General features: G+C 52.7%; 2 protein-coding genes across 2 annotated transcripts in view; one reads left to right on the top strand and one right to left on the bottom strand.

Annotated features, from left to right (window-relative positions):
- The window catches only part of SARM1 (sterile alpha and TIR motif containing 1), a 17857-nt gene extending 7375 nt beyond the window's left edge, over positions 1-10482 (top strand). Inside the window, exons 4-11 of the mRNA XM_014548212.1 lie at positions 2-143; positions 2049-2261; positions 2571-2662; positions 2771-3006; positions 5235-5337; positions 5414-5603; positions 8412-8533; positions 8618-10482. Of these exons, the coding sequence (XP_014403698.1) occupies positions 2-143; positions 2049-2261; positions 2571-2662; positions 2771-3006; positions 5235-5337; positions 5414-5603; positions 8412-8533; positions 8618-8747 (1228 nt within the window). The 3' untranslated portion in view covers positions 8748-10482. The remainder of the gene's footprint in view (position 1; positions 144-2048; positions 2262-2570; positions 2663-2770; positions 3007-5234; positions 5338-5413; positions 5604-8411; positions 8534-8617) is intronic.
- Positions 10483-10969: 487 nt separating this feature from the next.
- Positions 10970-18906, bottom strand: part of SLC46A1 (solute carrier family 46 (folate transporter), member 1) — an 11769-nt gene continuing 3832 nt past the window's right edge. Inside the window, exons 2-6 of the mRNA XM_014548211.1 lie at positions 18733-18903; positions 17475-18327; positions 14799-14882; positions 13117-13273; positions 10970-12587 (exon numbers count right to left, since the gene is read on the bottom strand). Coding sequence (XP_014403697.1) covers positions 12530-12587; positions 13117-13273; positions 14799-14882; positions 17475-18327; positions 18733-18903 — 1323 coding nt within the window. The 3' untranslated portion in view covers positions 10970-12529. The remainder of the gene's footprint in view (positions 12588-13116; positions 13274-14798; positions 14883-17474; positions 18328-18732; positions 18904-18906) is intronic.

Here is an 18906-nt window from a genome sequence, read left to right as displayed (position 1 = left end):
GCGACACCAGCCAGGGCCGCGGGCCCGACGACCTGCAGCGCCTCGTGCCGCTGCTCGACTCCTCGCGTTTGGAGGCCCAGTGCATCGGGGCGTTCTATCTGTGCGCTGAAGCTGCCATCAAGAGTCTGCAGGGCAAGACCAAGGTGCGGGTGCGGGTGCGGAGTGAGGATGGGGGTTAGACAGCACTTGGGAAGGCTTCCCAAAGCAAGGAGAAGGATGAGGAACCAGTTATTCTGGTCTTGAAGGCAAGACCAAGGTTTTAAAGCAGAGGGACACGTGTTTTATAAAAATTACCCAGGTGCTGCCTGGAGATGGGATTGGCAAGGGTGAGGCTGGAGGAAAGGGGGCCAGATAGGAGGCCATGGCAGGGGTGCAGTTGGGATCGTGGGGGTCAGGACTAGTCCAGAGAGAGGCAAAGAGAAGTAGGCAGATTCCAGAGGTGCTGAAGAGCTAGAATTAGGACTTGGTGGGCAGCGGGGTGAAGGAGAGGGAGGAACTGAGGGTGACTCCTGACTTTGGACATAGGCGACCCAGTGGATGGTGGCATCAGGTTCTGAAATAAGGTGAGCTGTGTGAGAGGCAGGCTGGAGTCCCGGAGGGGAAGAGTGTGAGTTCACTGGGACAGATCGAATTGGAGGTGCATGAGAGATGAGCAGGTAGAGAGCTCCCGTGGGCCATTTTGTCATTTGGGTCTGGAGTCCAGGAAGGAAGGGAGTGTGGAGACAGAGGAGCAGGTTGTCAGTGTGTCCGCCAGAGAACTCCCACCGGAGTCCCCATAGGCCCCCGTGCCCAGGGCCTGATCTGAAACCTTTGCCCTCTTCTCTAACTTGCTGTGTGACCGTGGATATCTGGCTTCCCTTCTCGGGGCCTCTCTGTGTCTCATTTTTATCCTCTGGAAAATTGAAGGAGTGGACGGACCACAGCAGTAGTTCTTACCCTGGATATGGGACTAGTAATAGTTAAAGTATCAAAAGTCTGAAATTCTCCCCTGCAAAATATTACAGAATCAAGATTATTCCTATAGTGTCACCCTCCCTACTTTCTGTTCCTTTGGGAATTTGGGGGGTTGGTGACAGCTGGTGCACAGGGAGCGGAACACACCACATGAACCACCCTGTCTGTACCACAGCTGTCACCTAGGGCTGCTCAGAGGAGGGTGTCTCTCAGATGATTGTCATGCATCGTGTGTGTCCTCACAGATCAAGGAGATGCTTGGTGTTAGGGGGTCTCTGAGGCCCCCTCCAAGGTCCAATGTTCTAGGAGTTTCTGATTCTCCTCTCTGTGCCTGCTCCAGAGGTGGGCCATGGGAGGACTGGCTTTATAGAGCGGGTCATTTTACTTTGGGAGAAGAGCCTTGAGGGGAGTTGGAGTAGGGAAGTATTGGGCAGCAGCTATGACCACCAGCTCTGCACCCCTTTCCCAGCCAAGCTAGCGAGTGCAGTTCAGTAAAGACATAGTAAGCCCCCACTCTGTGGCCTGCAGTGTGCCAGGCACAGGACTCCTGGGGTGACTAAGACATGACCTCAGCTTATCACCCAGTGGCAGTTGCATTATCAACTAATGACAGTGGCAGAGTGTGGTATTAGGTCAAACTGGAAATGTGGGCCAAACTGGGGGAGGAATCGATTTGGATTCCAATGGATGAATAGGATTCCCCCAAACAGGCTGGAGGAACCAAGGGTCTGGGAACACCTTGGGCCAAGGCCAGAGGTGAGAGAACTTTTGTGGGGGGTGTCAGACAAGTGTGGGTTGGTGAAAGGGAAGGTGAGCTGGAGTTGTGGACAGAGGCTGCACTGTGCCAGGCCTGGCCGCCATATTGAGAGCTCAGACTTTATCCACAGGACAGACGGAAGCTGTGGAGGGGAGACATGAAGAGTTAAGAGCTTTGAGAGAGCTTCAGGAGGAATTCAGACTCCATGATTATTGGATGAAGGCAGGGCTAGGGCAGACGGTGGGACTTTAAACAGTGAGAAGAAGCTGGGCACATTTGGGGGTGGCTGGCTGGAAAGTTGGTGGGTACAAGGCACCCTCTCCTCACCTCTCCCTAGGTATTCAGTGACATCGGTGCCATCCAGAGCCTGAAACGCCTGGTTTCCTACTCCACCAATGGCACCACCTCAGCGCTGGCCAAGCGCGCGCTGCGCCTGCTGGGCGAGGAGGTGCCGAGGCCCATCCTGCCCTGCGTGCCCAGCTGGAAGGAGGCCGAGGTCCAGACGTGGCTGCAGCAGATCGGCTTCTCCCAGTACTGCGAACGCTTCCGGGTATAGCGGCGCGTAGGGCTGCCTCCCGGAGTCAGAGCCTGCGCATCCCCAAGGACGCGTGGCCCCTCCGGGCGCCATGCACACAGGCGACCTTGCCCCCTCCTGTCCCGCAGGCCCGAGGCGCCAGCGTGGCCTTTTTGGGGTGGAGAGCCTGTACTCAGCAATTTTCAGGGTCACTTGGCTCTAATCAGGGTCTTATCCTCTTCCCCTACCCCTGTCTCCAGTTCCCTCCCCTTGCATCTTGTGCTTGGGGGTCCAGGGCTGAGATGGGGAGCCCTTCCTTCTTTCTTACCTCCGACTCCACCCCAGGAGCAGCAGGTAGATGGCGACTTGCTTCTGCGGCTCACGGAGGAGGAACTCCAGACGGACCTGGGCATGATATCCAGCATCACCCGCAAGAGGTACGGAGCCTCCTGCTGCCCCCCCCCACCCCGCCCACTCTCAACACCCCCTCGGCCACTAGCCGGTCTGAGTCAGGACTTCAGTGACCTCTCCTCCCTGGGGTGCAGATTCTTTAGGGAGCTCAGGGAGCTCAAGACCTTCGCCAACTACGCTACGTGCGACCGCAGCAACCTGGCTGACTGGCTGGGCAGCCTGGACCCGCGCTTCCGCCAGTACACGTACGGCCTGGTCAGCTGCGGCCTGGACCGCTCCCTGCTGCACCGCGTGTCAGAGCAGCAGCTGCTAGAGGACTGCGGCATCCGCCTGGGCGTGCACCGCATGCGCATCCTCATGGCCGCCAGAGGTCAGCCTGCCCGCGTGAGACCCGCCCCTGTCCCATCTCCATCCCTGGAGGGGCGAGGGGAGACATGTGGTGGGCCCCGGAGCCAGACGCTGTGCCAGACTGGATTCTGAAGATGCGAGGATGAATGTGTTGCACTTTGCCCTCAAGAAGTTCCCAGTCTGCTGTGGTAGGAAGAAGGCAGGCATATAAAAGGGGGTGACCACAGCAGGAGGGATGCCCTGTCCACCCAGGTCTAGGCATTTAGAGGATGTCTGACCAGGTCTTGAAGGATATACTGGGTGGGTGGGGGTTGGGGTAGCAGCAGCAGGACAGAGGGAGCCGCATGTGCAGGTGAGACAGACCATGGGGAGTCCATATGCGAGATATGGGTGGGAAGACAGGTGGCTTATTCTATTAGACAACAACTTGCACTAGAGATACTTTAGGGCGGTCATGAGGGCTTTAGCAACCCTCTTTATTTACTATTTAATTTACTAATTTACTATTTAGCTAATCTTTATTGTCAATTACTATATGCCAGGTCCTGTATTAAGTTTAAAAAAATTTTTTTTTATTGATTTCAGAGAGGAAGGGAGAGAGAGAGAAAGATAGAAACATCATTGATGAGAGACAATCATTGTACTGGGGATCGAGCCTGCAACCTAGGCATGTGCCCTGACCAGAAATTGAACCGTGACATCCTGGTTCATAGGTTGACCCAACCACTGAGCCAAGCCAACTGAGCTTAAGTTTTGAACAGTCATTGTCTTACTAATCTCTACATCCATTTGATGAAGTGGGTGTTAATTTTTTCAATCAACTTTTAAAACTGTTTAAAGAATGAAAGAAGTATAATTTAACTTAAAAGTGTCCAGTTTGAAGCGTTTGGAAACATGCCTACTCCTGTGTAAATACCATCAAAATCAGAGATAAAGAATATTTCCATCAAGGATGTTAATTTTAAAGATGATAAAACTAAGATTTAAAGAATTTAAAAGTATTTTCCAATGTTTAAAAGCCATTAAATAACAGAATTAGGATTTGAAACCCTTCCTTCCTGCTTCATAAACAGATAAAAGTTGTCTGTGGATGTTAAGTCTGAATATTATGAGAAGACTAGAGGCCCGGTGCATGACATTCGTGCACTCGGGGCATGGGGGACTCAGCCCAGCCTGCGTGCACCCTTTAGCAGTCCGGGAGCCCTCAGGGAGCGGGCCTAAGTCGCCACTTGGACATCCTTAGCGCTGCCGCGGAGGCGGGAGAGGCTCCCACCACCACCACTGCACCAGCCGTCAGCCCAGCTTGTCCCCCTATGGGAGTGCACTGACCACCAGGGATAGCTCCTGCATTGAGTGTCTGCCCCCTGGTGGTCAGTGTACATCATACCGACCAGTCGTTCCACCGTTTGGTCGATTTGCATATTACCCTTTTATTATATAGGAAAGATTCTTTTCATTCATGTATTCATTCAGCAAGTACTTACTGAGCTTTGTCCCATGCTTTTGCTTCAACCAAAGCAGGTCAAATTTGGTCATTTTTACTTTGCAGCTCTCAGGAAAGCCTTAAGAATCTTTTTTTTTTTTTTAAAGGATCCTACAGGGGAAAAATAGCTTACAAATATCTCTTCTACGGGGAGTAGGGAGCAATGACATGTTCGGACTTGGATTTTAGAAAGATTCCTTTGGTAGCTGTGCAACAGATTAGCCTGGGCGAGTGTGGATTTGGGGAGACCACTGAGAGGGCTAGAGTTGGGGACATAAGGAGGGCCCTGAGGCTGGAGTCTAGTTGTTTAGTAGGAAGAAGCCACAGAGCATGGTGCCTGGCGCTGAGCACTGAACATCAGCTCCATGAGGGCAGGGTTTGTTGGTTCTGCTCACTGCTGTATCCCAAGCATAAAACTGGGGCCTGGCACACAGTAAGCGCTTAGTAAACATGGTTGAGTGAATGGATGAGAGGCAGGAGTTGAGGCTGACACCCAGGTCTCTGACTGGTGGGAAACTAGGAGGAAGGATTTAGGATGTGTTGGGTTTGGAGTGCCTGTGGGCAGGTGGCTGTGCAGGTCTGGAGCTCCAGAGAGAGGGCAGGGCTGGAGGTGCATTTCAATGTCCCTAAAACACCACGCCTGCCTCCTGAGAGGGACTCATCAAGAGTTATCGGCCTTCCTTCCTGTAGACCCCAAGGGACGATGTACCTCATTATGAGTAATGGTGAGGGGCCACCCTCACCAAGCTGTCTCCTGTCCCCCTCAGAAATGCTACACTCCCCTCTGCCCTGCACTGGCTGCAAGCCGAGTGGGGACATTCCGGATGTCTTCATCAGCTACCGCCGGAGCTCAGGCTCCCAGCTGGCCAGGTGAGGAGGAGGGGGCAGGCAGGCAGCCTCAGGCCTTTGGGTGAGGCCAGCGCAGTGACAAACGGCCTCTTCACAGCCTCCTGAAGGTGCACCTGCAGCTGCATGGCTTCAATGTCTTCATTGATGTGGAGAAACTGGAAGCCGGCAAGTTTGAGGACAAGCTCATCCAGAGTGTCATGGGTGCCCGCAACTTTGTGCTGGTGCTGTCAGCCGGGGCCCTGGACAAGTGCATGCAGGACCATGACTGCAAGGACTGGGTGCACAAGGTAGGTGCTGGCCTACCTCTGTGGTCCCAGCCTTGGCCTGTGGCCCAGGGACAAGGGTCTCCTGTTCCTTCTCATCTGCACACCCCAGCAACCTCCATGGCCCAGCTGGAAGTCAGGAGTCACAGCTCTGACTGTAATAGGACTCCATCAAGTCACTGAGGCTCTCTGGACCCATGTCTCTCATCTACAAAATGGGGGTAACTTACCTGTCCTATTCACTTTGTAGGATTGTTGTGAGGGTCAGAGAGAGATGAACATACTTTGAAAAATAACCTCCAGGAGGGAAGAGGGGCAGGGGAGCAGAGTGAGAGGCACAAAGGAATTAAGAACACAAACCTTCTTCTCATTTGTGCAATGGAGAGGTTCCCCAGGAGTCAGTCGGGGTTGAAGTTATGCAGGGACTTTCCCAGGAAGGCTGTGCTCAAGGGTCTTGGCACCCAGCAGACTGCAAGGAGGGAGGCGGCAGGCCGGTGGTGGGAGCCTTTGCCTTGGACCAGTAACAAAGGCTCCATCATCGCTCCTCGGTAGTTTTTAGTGCTTAATTGCCTTTGGTTTTAAAACTCCTTTCCCTGAAGCCACATTTGGTGGGTAATCAATATGGAAAACCACAAGTGAACTGCACTCAGGGAAATCCAATCCCTGTGGTTCCCCTTTCAAAGGGAAAGAACCCATTGAATAAGCACTTACCAGAGCACCCATGAATAGTAAGTAATATTCTCAGAGCAACCTTGTGAAGTAGGTTTATTAGCCCCTTTACAGAGGAGGAAATAATAGCACTTATTATTTATTAAGCGCACTACAAGCTGGGAGCTGTTCTAACCACTTGCCATGGGATATGGTAGTTATTCCTTCCAGTGATCCTACAAGATAGGGACTGTCATTAACCCTCTTTTGTTGTTAATCCTCACCTGCGGATATTTTTCCATTGATTTTTAGAGAGTGGAAGGGAGGGGGAGTGAGAGAGAGACATCGATGTGAAAGAAACACACCGATGGGTTGCCTTCCGCACAAGCTCTGAGCATGGAACTAGGGATCCTGCAACCCAGGAATTGAACCCGCAATCCTTTGGTGTGTGGGCTGACACTCTAACCACTGACCACACTGGTCAGGGAAACCCTATTTTATATATGAGAAAACAGAGGCTTTGAGAGCCAGCTGTTTTTGCCTCAGGTCACAAAGTCTGTGTGGTAGACTCAATGTGAACCCAGATCTGATAATTCCAGAGTACGCTCCCTAACTGCTATGCTATGTTGTATCATTCATTTATTCATCCAGCCATCCATTAAGTATTAAGCAAGGGTTGATTATGGGCATGGCTTTGCGGGAGATACTGAAATATAACCTCATCCCTGCCCTTTTATCTGCTAGGGAAGACAGATATTAAGTAAATCACTCATTAATTAACTTAAATTTGCAACTCTAGCATGTGCTGCAGAAGCTATGAGAGCCTATAATAGGGGAATCTGACCTGGTCAGGAAAGTGAGGGAAGACTTCCCTGGGAAAGTGTTGATTGGCTGCAGATCAAAAAAATGAGTCGGCATTAGCACAGTGAAGAGGCAGGGAAGAGCATTCCAGACAGAGGAAATAGCATGTGCAAAGGCCCTGTGCAGGGAGGGAGGAGGGCAAATCTAAGGGGCTGCAAGGTCTGTGTGGCCGGGAGGACAGTGCAGACATGGAGTTTGAGAAGTGAGCTGTGGCCAGCCACGCAGGACCTGCAGACATTAAGGAGTTTGAACTTCTTTTCTGAGCCATGTAAAGTCCTGGGGAGTTTTAAGTAAGGAGTGACATGCTCAAATTTGCATTTTGCAGAGTAGCTGGGTGAAGGGGCAACATAGAGAACAAATCAGAAGGGAGCAAGAAATGGATGCGAACAGACCTGGAGGAGGATGAAGATAAGTGAGGAGGATGGAGCAGGAGAGTGGTGGGGTACAGGGAGAGAAAAACGGGTGGATTTGAAAAGTAAGAAAGAAAAATAAGGAGTACACTTTGCAGGGCTTGTGATGGATCAATTTGGATGCAGGGGGGTGTGATGTTTTTCTTCTGACACCAAATTGTGTGGGTTTATTCCCACACCAATAACCAGTTCTCCAACTCACCACCAACTGGGTGTCCCACAATTCAATTCAATTCTGATACTAACTACCCACAGGGAGTGTCAGACTCCACAGGCAGCAGGGCTCTGTCCCACAAGTCTGCCCTCACTTCCGATGCCAGTCGAAAGTCCCAGGTTCCCAGGCTACCCACACTTCTGACTTGGCTACAATTCAGGGGTTCCCATGACTCTCCACACCAGGTTCAATAATTTGCTGAAATGATGTGAAGAGCTTAGGAAAGCACTTTACTTACTGGATTTTTATAAAGGATATGAGGGCAAGGTAGGGGGTGGGGACGCAGGCAGGCGAGGCCCAGAGTGTCCTCTCCAGGACACTCTCCCAGCACCTAGATGTGCTCAACCCATGTTTAGGGGCTCTGATGGAGGTTTTATTATGTGGCTATGATTAAGTCATTGGCTGTTGGTGAATGAACTCAATCTCCATCCCCCCTCCCCTCCCTGGGGGTGTGTTGGGGCGAGGGAGCTGTAAGTTCCAACCCTCTAATCAGACCTTGATTCCCCCCCACCAGTCCCCATCCTGAAGCTATCTAGGTACCCTCACCCAGATATCTGGAGGTTAGAAGGGTTAGAAGAGCTCTGTGCTAAGAACCGAGGACAAAGACCAAGTATTGTTTATTCTACCACAAAGGGTGAGCGAGAAGTCGAGGTGGACTTTAGGGGACCCTGATCTCTTCCTCCTCCCTCCTTTCTCCAGGAGATCGTGACTGCTTTGAGCTGTGGCAAGAACATTGTGCCCGTCATTGATGGCTTCGAGTGGCCAGAACCGCAGGCCCTGCCCGAGGACATGCAGGCCGTGCTCAGCTTCAACGGCATCAAGTGAGGAGCGGGTGGTGGGTACACAGGCCCCAGCCAGCAGTTCCCTCTTCCCGGCCCTCTGACCCGCGGCCTCTGTGCCCACAGGTGGTCCCACGAGTACCAGGAGGCCACCATTGAGAAGATCATCCGCTTCCTGCAGGGCCGCTCCTCCCGGGACTCGTCTGCAGGCTCTGACACCAGTTTGGAGGGTGTTACACCCATGGGCCCGACTTAACCAGTCCCCAGTCCCCACGTCCTGCTGTGACCCCCATTTCCATGGTCTCCCTGGAAGGAGCAGCTCCGCACACCGGCCTCCCTGGGCTGAGACAGCCTGGGCCCTTCTCAGGAAATGGCTCTCCCTCTCCCAGACCCCCATGGGCCACCTCAAACCCAGCTTCCTCAGTATCCAGAAAGGGAAGCGAGGCATTGGGGGTGGTAAGGGTTAGACCACCCTGAAGCCCTGCCACCAGGTTCTCTGTCTCAGGTGTGGGAGGGTCACGGATCAGTTCTGGAGACACTGAAGAGCAAGGGTTCGCTGCACACAACCCCCTCTCCTGCCCTGACATCAGCCAGCTTGAGTAGGGGACGTCAGGCAGCCTCTGACAGGAATTCAGGCAATGCCCAGCCCTCCCAGCCCAGCGGCCTGGGCCTGGGAACCAGCAGGGATAAAAGTCCACTGGTGGCTCTCCACCTACACTGCGCTGGTCCCCAGGCTCACCACTTCCTGCCGCCCTGTGGCCTTGCCCTGGAATCACTCAGTGTCCTTAGCTGACCTGGTCTGGTCCCAAGTCCCTTCCTAGCCTCCCTGAGGCACAGCCTCTCTCGCCACATCCTGGGTCGGGATTGGCCTGAGCCAGCCCCTCCTCTGGCTGCTTTGCAGCTGCGGCTGGGTTGGAAGCACTCACAGGTACATGGCACTCCCTGCTCGGGCCTGGGCAGGGGCGACCATGTCTCAAAGGGCTGCCAGCCACCCTCCCATGCCTTGGTGCTGTGCCTCAGGCTCCTGCCCCCCCTGGCTCAGCTGGCCTCCCCAGCCCCTCCCAGCAGTAGCCTGGGCAGAGCCTGCAGCTCCTTGGGAGGAGGCAGTGTCCTGAGGAGGGGCAGGGGGTACATTCAAACCACCTGGGAATTTTGTTACAATTCCATTCAGGCGACCTGGGGTGGGGCCTGGATTTCTGCATTTTTGATTCCCAGGTGAGCCCATGATGGTGGTCAAGAAATGACACTTTAGCCAGGCTCTGAAATACAAACCCCTCACCCCCCTTTACCAGCTCCCCGGCACCCCGCTCCATGGTCTCCGCAATCATCAGAGCCATTTTACGTTATCCGGTGTGATCTCCGTTTTACCGAAGAGTCAAATGATGTGCCATTTTCTAAGCCATGAGTGGCAGCCCAGGATGCAGACCTGGCCTCCTGGTGCTCAGCCCACTGCTGGTGGCACTGCCCTCCTGAGAATCATTCTGGAGGCTGAGACCCGGCTGGGCTGCCGCTCCACAGACAGCTGGCTTCTTCCCTGCCCCAAAGAATCTAGAAGTGGGGATAGGTTTTTGAACGAGGGGCTCTACGGACATAAATGAGCAGGAACACCCCTCTGCCCCTTCCTCCAGGAGGGTAGGAAGGCTCCAGCTAACCAGGCCTGCCTCTTCCCTCTTGAGTAGCGTGTTCGCACCTGAAGGCTGGCTCAGCTCCCAGAGTGCCTCCTGCAGGTGCTGGCCAGGTCACTCTTAGCTCTTGAGCCACATGGTCAGGAAGTCAAAGGTCTCACTCCCCCCTCGGTACTTCTTCCACTCCCCTCCCTGCCAAAGACACTGTTTAGCTGGCCCTAGCCCCAACTCTGGCTTTGACTGCACTTCCTCGTTCATGCCAACAGGGGGCCCACCGCTGCCAGGCCCTGGCTCTGATGGTGACTAAGGCAGACTAGACATTGCCCTCACAGAGCAGACAGTAACAATACAGTGTAGCGAATACCCACCAGGAGCTTTCTGTCTTTTTGTCCCCAATGCCACTCCCTCCTGAGGTCCCCCATGGACAGTGCTCAGAGAGGTTTGCAGCCCTGTTTTTTCTGTTTGGCACACCCTCCAGTGCTGCCCCTCCTGTCTCTCTGGGGAATCAGAGCTCAGCCTCCCCACCTCCCAAACCCCCCAGCAGCTGAAGTGATGACCCTCCCCGCAGCCAAGCCTGTGTGTTCTCGGGACTGCCTCCCTGCCGTGACAGGGCAGGCACCTTGGCCACCTTCCACCTAGGCCTGGCCTCACAGGCCTGGCCCTGAAGCAGAGAGCTGAGAATTAGCCTTTCCCCCAAAGCCTGCTCTGACGCAGGTCTGCAGGGCCAGGGTTTTCTGCTTGGCTGGACTGTAGCTGCTGTCCCCACGTTGACGCTGAGTCAACTAGGTCCCTACCCCACCTCATCCCACGCCTCCCCAGGGACCAAGAACTGCTCAGGGACACTCAAAGATCGAAAGTCCAGCTCCAACTCATTTATCCTTCCCCCAGGTCCACAAAGAGAGGCATCTCATTCTAGAACATATGAGGCGGAAAGGATCTCAGAATATTACCTCTAACCCAGTGTTTCCTAACCTGTCCAACCATGATCAGATCTAGCCTTTCGTAGACGGGCTTGCTCAAGGTCACCCGTGAACCAGGCAGTGGCTGGAGTAGAGCCCAGGCCTGAGCCCAGCCTAGCCCAGCCCAGCGCCTCCCTCCCCCGGCCCCCTCCTGCCTCATGCTGGGACAATCAATGGATTGTCCTCTTCTTGCTCCAGTCTTCCAGTGACAGAGGGAACAGTGAGGTGGGAATCTAGAAACAGGCCTGGACTGTAAAGGACACATTGACCTTGGTTTGCCCTAGGCCACACCCATTTTACTTGAGTGATTTCCAGCCAGAAAACTGACTGGCAGGGCTGGTAAGAGAGAATGGGGTAGAAATGGCATTAGGGGGCTGGACCCTGTGGCCAAGTCTGGTTTGAAGAGTCAAGTACCACCTGATCTGGGTCTGCTTGGAGGCTTATGGTACCTTAATATCAAATCCAATTTTGCCTTTTCAACTTCAGATCCAGGCTGAGGGACGGTCTCAGCACAAGGCCCGGCTGAAATACCTGGCGATGGGAGGTGTTGCAGGGCTGAGTGATAAAAACTAATTCTGTTTGGGCTGTTGTTGCCAGGGGGACCAGTACTGGCGCCTTCAGAGAGCGGATCTAACCCTCAAAATGAGCGGCCAGAGCTCTGCTCCAAGCCTCCCTGCTTGGCTTGATGCAAGTCTGGTAGCCCTTCATCTCCCAGCAGCTCAGGAGAAGAGAATGGGCAGTCAGATGAAGTCTGGGCTGGCCACGCCCAGGACCAATCTCATGGCAGCTCAGGGGCTTCTGCCCAGCCCAGCAGCTGCTGTCTGACTCATGGGGGCAGACGGGACAGAAAATAAAGGGCCCACAGCCCAATGCCTTGGGTACCAGACAATTCATGTCAGTGTGCTTATACTGATTTATTATGATGGTTGGCACTGCTAAGCCCAGGGGCTTGATTCCCCTGAGTCCGTAGCACTCTCTCTCCATCCCCACAACCCTTCCTCCCCTCGAAATATTCTTCATTAAGGCATGGCTGGTGGCTGCTCACGATGAACTGTGAGCTGTGTAGTTTGGGTTGGAAGCAGAGATGCCAGCTCTCATGCTTCAACTGGTCCCTGAGGCATCACCTCCATCAGGACCTCCTCTCTCCCCTGGAGGGTTTTATGTAATTGCATAGAGGATGAACAGAGACCCCTGTTCCAAATGTCCCCCCTGCCACTGCCTGCCCTGGAGTCAGACTGTCTGGGTTACAATTCCAGATCCTCAAGTCATAGGCTGGCAAGCTTTGGATGAGGTGGGGGCCCTGGTCTAGCTTGACCACCTTATCCAGGGTGAACACTGCCTTTGAGGGGAGCTGCTGCTGCTGCTGCTGCTGTGGGTGGGGTCCCAGGGGCATCCTTCCAGCTGGTTAGTGCCCACTTCGCCCCTCTTGCCCTCTGTTCTCACGTCTGGGCAGATCAGGGGCTCTGGGGAAACTGCTGGAATTCAGAGCGAGGCTCAGTCTTTCCAAGAATCCTGCGAGAGACCAGAGAGAGGGTTCAGATTTGACATATGAGGGAACCCTCTTCAACTCCTGAAGAAGCGACACCGGCTTTGTTGGGTGGGCCGGTACAGGTATCCCCCTCCCAACAGAGAGGTGAAAGGCAACGTCCTGAGAAGAGGGCTCTGGAAAGGGAGTCGGAAGGCTATGGGGGCAGAAGTCAGTGGGCAGGCTAGCCTGTGGCCCAGCCACAACCAGCCGAGGAAGCTCTCCGGCTTCCCTTTGGCAGATTTGTCGCCATAGTTCCATCCGTAAAATGCGGATGGAGGGGGACGAAGGGGAGAGACCAACCTTGCCAAGAAGCAAGGTTCCCCTACTGCCCCCCTGTCCTGCCCTCGGGAAGTGGCTCCAGAGGATTAGGCAGCCATCTGCAAGGGGAGAGTCAGGCTGGGCCTGAAACACCCACAGGAAGGGGTCCAGGCGGCCATTTCTGGTCGGCAGGAGGAGGAAGAGGGAACCTTTGGGATAAAGAGCACATGAGCCTGGGACAGAGTCCTAAGTTACCCAATCAGAATGGCAGGGATGAAGAGGAGGCCAGCTCCCAGGAGGAAGGGAAACCCCTTCATGAAGTTCAGGGTGGCTGGGTAGAGCGAGTTGAAGATGCTGGAGGCCATCAGCATGGCCAGGCCATTCACACAGGCCACAGCAGAAAAGAGAGCACCTGTGAAGAAAGAAATATCACACTGTGGAGTCTGGAAGACGTATGTTCAAATCCTGGCACCACTGCCTCGCAGCTGTGCGAACTGGGGCACGTCACTGAATCTCTCGGAGTCTCAGCCTCCTCACCTGTAAAGCCTACGTCATGTGTTGTGATAAGGTTTCAGTGAGGCCATTTATGGAAAGCACCTGGCACACAGGTGGCTGTTGTTAAATCCATGCAGCCAAAGTACATGTGATTATCTTCGAGCAAAAGCCTGAGGAAAATGGTTTTTGGTTTAACCCCTTCAGAATCATATCCTGCTTGAGGTTCCTCGTGGGGCTAATTCCCAGTTCCAACACTTATTAGCTGTGTGGTCACTGAACAAGTGCTTAACCTTCTGGGTTCTTGCACCCTTTTTGTTACATAAGGATTCTACCTACTTCATAGATTGGTGGCAACATTGAATTCCCATGTAAAGCTCCTATCACAGGGCCTGGCCCCTGGAGGGAGCCAGTTAGTAAGGGCTGTTCTTTTTTCTTGTTCCCCTGGCACCTCCGGGCAGAGTCAAAGTGCTGGATAAAAAGCTTATTGAGTGAATGAGGGAAAGCACCTGGTCGGCTCCACGTCCTCCTTCCAGGGCAGATGGGGAGAAGTGGATGAGCCAGATGTTTCTAGATTGAGGTCTGAAGACCCAGAGACCAGAGAAAAGCTCTGCTTTATAGTTATGCCAGCAGAACCCAAATTTTGTGAAATGAGCAATAATCCAATGGAAGTTGAGATTAAACTGTCAGACCATCAGAGCTGGAAGGGCCTGTAGATGTCATCAAGAACAAACCACTCTTGCCCTGGCCAGTGTGGCTCAGTTGGCTGAGCATCATCCCGTGCAGAGGTCAGGGCACATGCCCAAGTTGCAGGCTTGGTCCCCAGTAGGACGCGTGTAGGAGGCAGCCTGATCAGATTCTCTCATCATTGTTTCTCTCTCTCCCTCTCCCTTCCTCTTTAAAATCAATAAAAACATTAAAAAAAAACAACAACACTCTTATATAAATGAGGAAACAGTCCCAGAGAGGGAAAAGAGACCTGCCTAAGATCACACAGCCGGTGGGTAACAGAGCCAGGACTAAAACCCAGATCCCAGGACCTGCTGCTCTTAAAAACAGACCTGGGTTTGCATCCTAGTGCCACCACTTACTGAGTGACCCTGAGTAAGTCAATTTAATCCTCTGGGCCTCGGCTTCCTCATCTTAGGGACAATGAAACCTACACCACAAAGTTGCTCACGCCCTCTGAGCTTGTACGCTCTGACCCCAGTGAAGCAGGCAAGCTGGCATCACCGCATCCATTTTACAGATGGAAAAGCTGAGGTCTGGAGAGGGCAAATCCTCTGTTTGGGTTACCCAAAGACCAAAATGGTGCTCTGTTGACTGTAAATTCCAACTCTGTGGTCTGAAAACCCCAGGCACTGTGGTCCTCTGCCTGCCCTGGGCAATTTGTTCCGAGAACATTGGGCACAAGGAACCAGATGCTGGTTGACCATGACACTTACCCTGCTCTGACTTGCTCACCAGCTTGGAGAGCTTGGCCCGGACAATGGGTGTAATGACTAAAGACAGGAAGAGGAGCCCGTACCCTGTGGAGAAACAAACACCAGGAAGATGGGGTTAGGGAGGGGGGTGCCCAAGCAAGATGTAAGCAGAGCTCCTAGACCCCCCCAGATGGGACTCAGGTTAGACACAGGAAGAACTTCCTTGATAGAGAAGGACACAATGACTAAGGAGGAATGGAGACTCCCCTTCTCAAGCTTTGGCCTACCTGCTACCTCTTTTATGAATAAACGCTGATTCCCCACCAATGGCATTTTTGTCAGAACACCTCTTGTGGTCCCACATAGTAGGGAAATGGCAGAGCACATAAAACAAGCCCAGACTTTGGAGGCAGCCCTGAGTTCAAAACCTGATGCTATCACTGTGTGGGCTTGGGCCTGACTCCCATCTGTAAAAGGATAACAAGGCCTTCCCCACAGGATGATTCTGGAGTGTTAGGAGGCTGAAAAATGGCCCGAGATCAGGTCCTAATCCCTGGAATCTATAAACGTTGCCTTATTTAGAAAATGAGATAAAGTTAATAATCTTGAGATGAGGAGATGATCCTGGATGATGACAACCTGATAAGTTGGGCCCTAAATAATTTGACACGGACAGAACGGAGAAGGCACACAAATGAGGAGGCAATGTAATCACAGAGGCAGAGATCACAGTGATGCAGCCAGGAGCCAAGGAATGCTGGCAGCCCCCCGCAGTCAGAAGGGATGAGGGACGGATTCCCTCCTAGAACCTATGAAAGGAATGTGGCTCTCCTGACTCTGATTTTGGTCCAGTGATATGGATTCTTGACTTCTTGCCTCCAGAACTGTGAGAGAATAGATTTGTGTTTTAAGCCACCAAATTTGTGGTAATTTGTTACAGCAGCCCTAGAAAATGGATACATCAGAAAACATCCATGAAGAGCATGGCGTAGGAAGCACATAGTGAGTGGAAGTCCCTTTTCACTTTGCATTTTGTTACTCACAGGCTTACGCTATTTCCTTTACAACCATTTCTTTCCCTTGTGTGACTATTGCCTCCTCAGTAAAACTGCAAGCCCCTAGAGCAGCAATTTTCAACCAGTGTGCCACGATACACTGGTATGGAGCCACAAGAATTTTTAAAACATGCAATACCTGACTATGTAATCAGGGGCATGACCTATTTTCCCTTAGACCAGAGGTTCTCAACCTGTGGGTCACGACCCCTTTGGGGGTTGAACGACCCTTTCACAGGGGTTGCCTAAGACCATCAGAAAACACATATATAATTACATATTTTTTGTGTGATTAATCACTATGCTTTAATTATGTTCATTGAAATTGGGGGTCACCACAACATGAGGAACTGTATTAAAGCGTCGCGGCATTAGGAAGGTTGAGAACCACTGCCTTAGACTGTCAAATAATAAAAAAAATGACAACAGCCATCCAGTATGAATGAGTCAAAATTATACCTATTTTTTTTTTGTCAGATCGGCAAAAAATAGAATACATATTTTGGTGTGCCACAGAATTTTAGTAATTAGCTTATGTGTGCCATGAGATGAAAAGGGTTGAAAATGGCTGCCCGATTGGATAGTAGATCCTTCAAAGTGGGTATATGATGAGGCACCACAGGTCCCCTTCGGGTGTCAGGCTCCCAAATCCCACTCTGCTGAGGCTCCCCAGAGCAATGACAGTGTCTTCATCATCTCTGCACCCTGAAGAGCTCTGAGCCCAGCACCGAATCAATGGGAGATGCTGTGGGCAGGAGAGAAAGGTACCTGGTCCCCTTAAGCCTCACTCTCCAGGCAAGCAGCCAAGTTAATACATCTGTGATTACTGAATGGCTCACTTTGTATACTACTTAGTTTAGACTCTAAACTTTAGAGCTTTATCAAAATAAATCTGTCCCTTTAAGAAAGTTAACTTCCTCATTCCCAGCTGCCCCTCTCCCACCAACATAAGAACTAACGCAAGCAAGAACTTGATAACTGTGGTATGAAAGGCTGGCTCTTTTAAAAACACCCAAAGAAGCTGACTAAGGATATTTGAGGTAGGTCCCGTGATTATCAGAGAAGTAAGTATTAAGACAGTAATAGCATGGACTTTGTCTAAGAATATCATGAATATTGGCTATGGGAGGCCAAGGAATGAAGCAATTAGTGCATGAGCCATACTTTTGTCCGTTGCTCTGTCTTACTAACAATATTTATGATTGATAATGTGGACTAATTACTTTGGCTAATGAAGTTCAATATTTTACGTATAACAAAGATGCCAGCCCAGCTGGCATGGCTCAGTGGTTGAGCGACGACCGATGAACCAGGAGGTCACAGTTCGATTCCCAGCCAGGGCATATGCCCAAGTTGTGGGCTTGATCCCCAGTGCGGGGGGTGTAGGAGGCAGCTGATCAACGATTCTCTCTCATCATTGATGTTTCTCTCTCTCTTTCTCTCTCTCCCTTCCTCTCTGAAATCAATAAAAATAAATATTTTTTTAAAAGATGCCATTTTTATGAGGTTTCTTAGTTGTCTGTCTTCCAGTGCAAGCTGGGAACATAACGATGTTTCCAAAGGCATAAACCAGCAAGTGGCTGTCCCCCAATCTTCACCCAGCACCCCTGGGATAAACTGTCCCTGAGCCCACACACATTACCTGTGAACATCAGGGGTGTGCTGGTAGCGAACGCAAAGACCACCATCCCCAGGATGTTAAAGGCCAAGCCAATCTCAGCCACCCAGGTGTCCGTCAGGCAGAATCGCATCAGCCACAGGCCCAGCAGGCTGGTGAAATACGGGAGGTGTCTCGCTGCAGAACCGTAGCCAATCAGCTTGGAGTCCCAGCAGAGGGGTCTGCTCAGCTCATAGATGGTCAGGATGTCCTGGGCCCCAAAGTGCACAGTGATCACCACAAAGATGACCAGTGAGTACAGGGCCAAGTGCTTCCTGGACTTGTCTGGGGCCGGAGCCGTGTAGAGCTGGACAATGGATCGGTGGTGACGGAACGTGAAGAGCCGGGCAGGTGTTGGCTCCATCACAGTCTCGCCAAAGCAGAAAGCAGCATAGAAAGTCATGAATATCAGCAAGGCCAAGGCCAGCCAGAAGGGGTTGGCATAACCCTGGGCCTGGAGCCAGTGGCCCCCAATGAGGCTCGCCACCATCCCTGCCACCCCGATGCATGCTTCCAGCAGGGCCATTCGGATGGTTCGATTGCGGTGAGAGCTGACATCTGCCACGGAGGCAAAGCCAGCAGCCAGGAGGCCACTGAAGTCGCCGAGGAAGGCACAAAGGATGCGGCCCAGCACGAAGTAGCCGACGTGTAGCTGCAGCTGCACCACAAGGATGGATACCAGCGCCTGGAGCAGCAGGCCCAGCGAGGCCAGCACCAGCAGGGGACGACGGCCCACACAGTCACTCCAAGCACCCAGCAAGGTGGACGAGAAGAGCCCCACCAGGAAGCCGCCCACGTTCATGTAGAGGGTCCAGTGAGAGGTGAGGGTCTCCACTTCCTGTGGGGGCATGAGTCTCACCAGGGCGTTCTTCCTCACGCTGAGCTCCCTCCACCCCCACTTTCCGCGAAACTACCACCATCCTGGGAGAGGCAGGGATGCGGACTTTCTTTGGAGCCCTAAACTCCAGAGAATTTCAGTGCAGCTCTCAAAAATTGGCACTAGAAGGAGGGTTATAGAAAACGGGCCTAGGTCCTTTTCCCTTCCTTTTTTTTTTTTGCCCTCTTTTGTTAACTCTTACGGCTAGAGGAACTTTACGCATCCTTCATACTGCAGTAATCGGGCAGGCCCACTACCCAATATCCATGACCGCCTGGGAAGCCCCACCTTCCCGCCCGCCCCGCCCCCTCGTCTGTCCCCTCGCGCTAGCTCAGGGCCCGCTCGGTGCCACCTCCCCGCTTCTACCTGCATGATGGGGTTCGCGCTGTGGTTGCTGCAGCCGCCTCTATCGTGGGTGCCATTGTAGCCGAGGTCGGCACTGAAGCGGTGCCACAGGTACTGCGTGGTGAGCGGGCCCTGCAGGACCAAGGCGAAGTTGGCAAGGAAGAGGATCGGCCCCACGGGGCCGCACAGCACCTT

Source organism: Myotis brandtii, unplaced genomic scaffold (genome assembly GCF_000412655.1).
Source record: "Myotis brandtii unplaced genomic scaffold, ASM41265v1 scaffold50, whole genome shotgun sequence".
Classification (NCBI taxonomy): Eukaryota; Metazoa; Chordata; class Mammalia; order Chiroptera; family Vespertilionidae; genus Myotis; species Myotis brandtii.
Note: the sequence above shows the minus strand (reverse complement) of the source record. Positions and strands in the feature narration are given on the sequence as shown.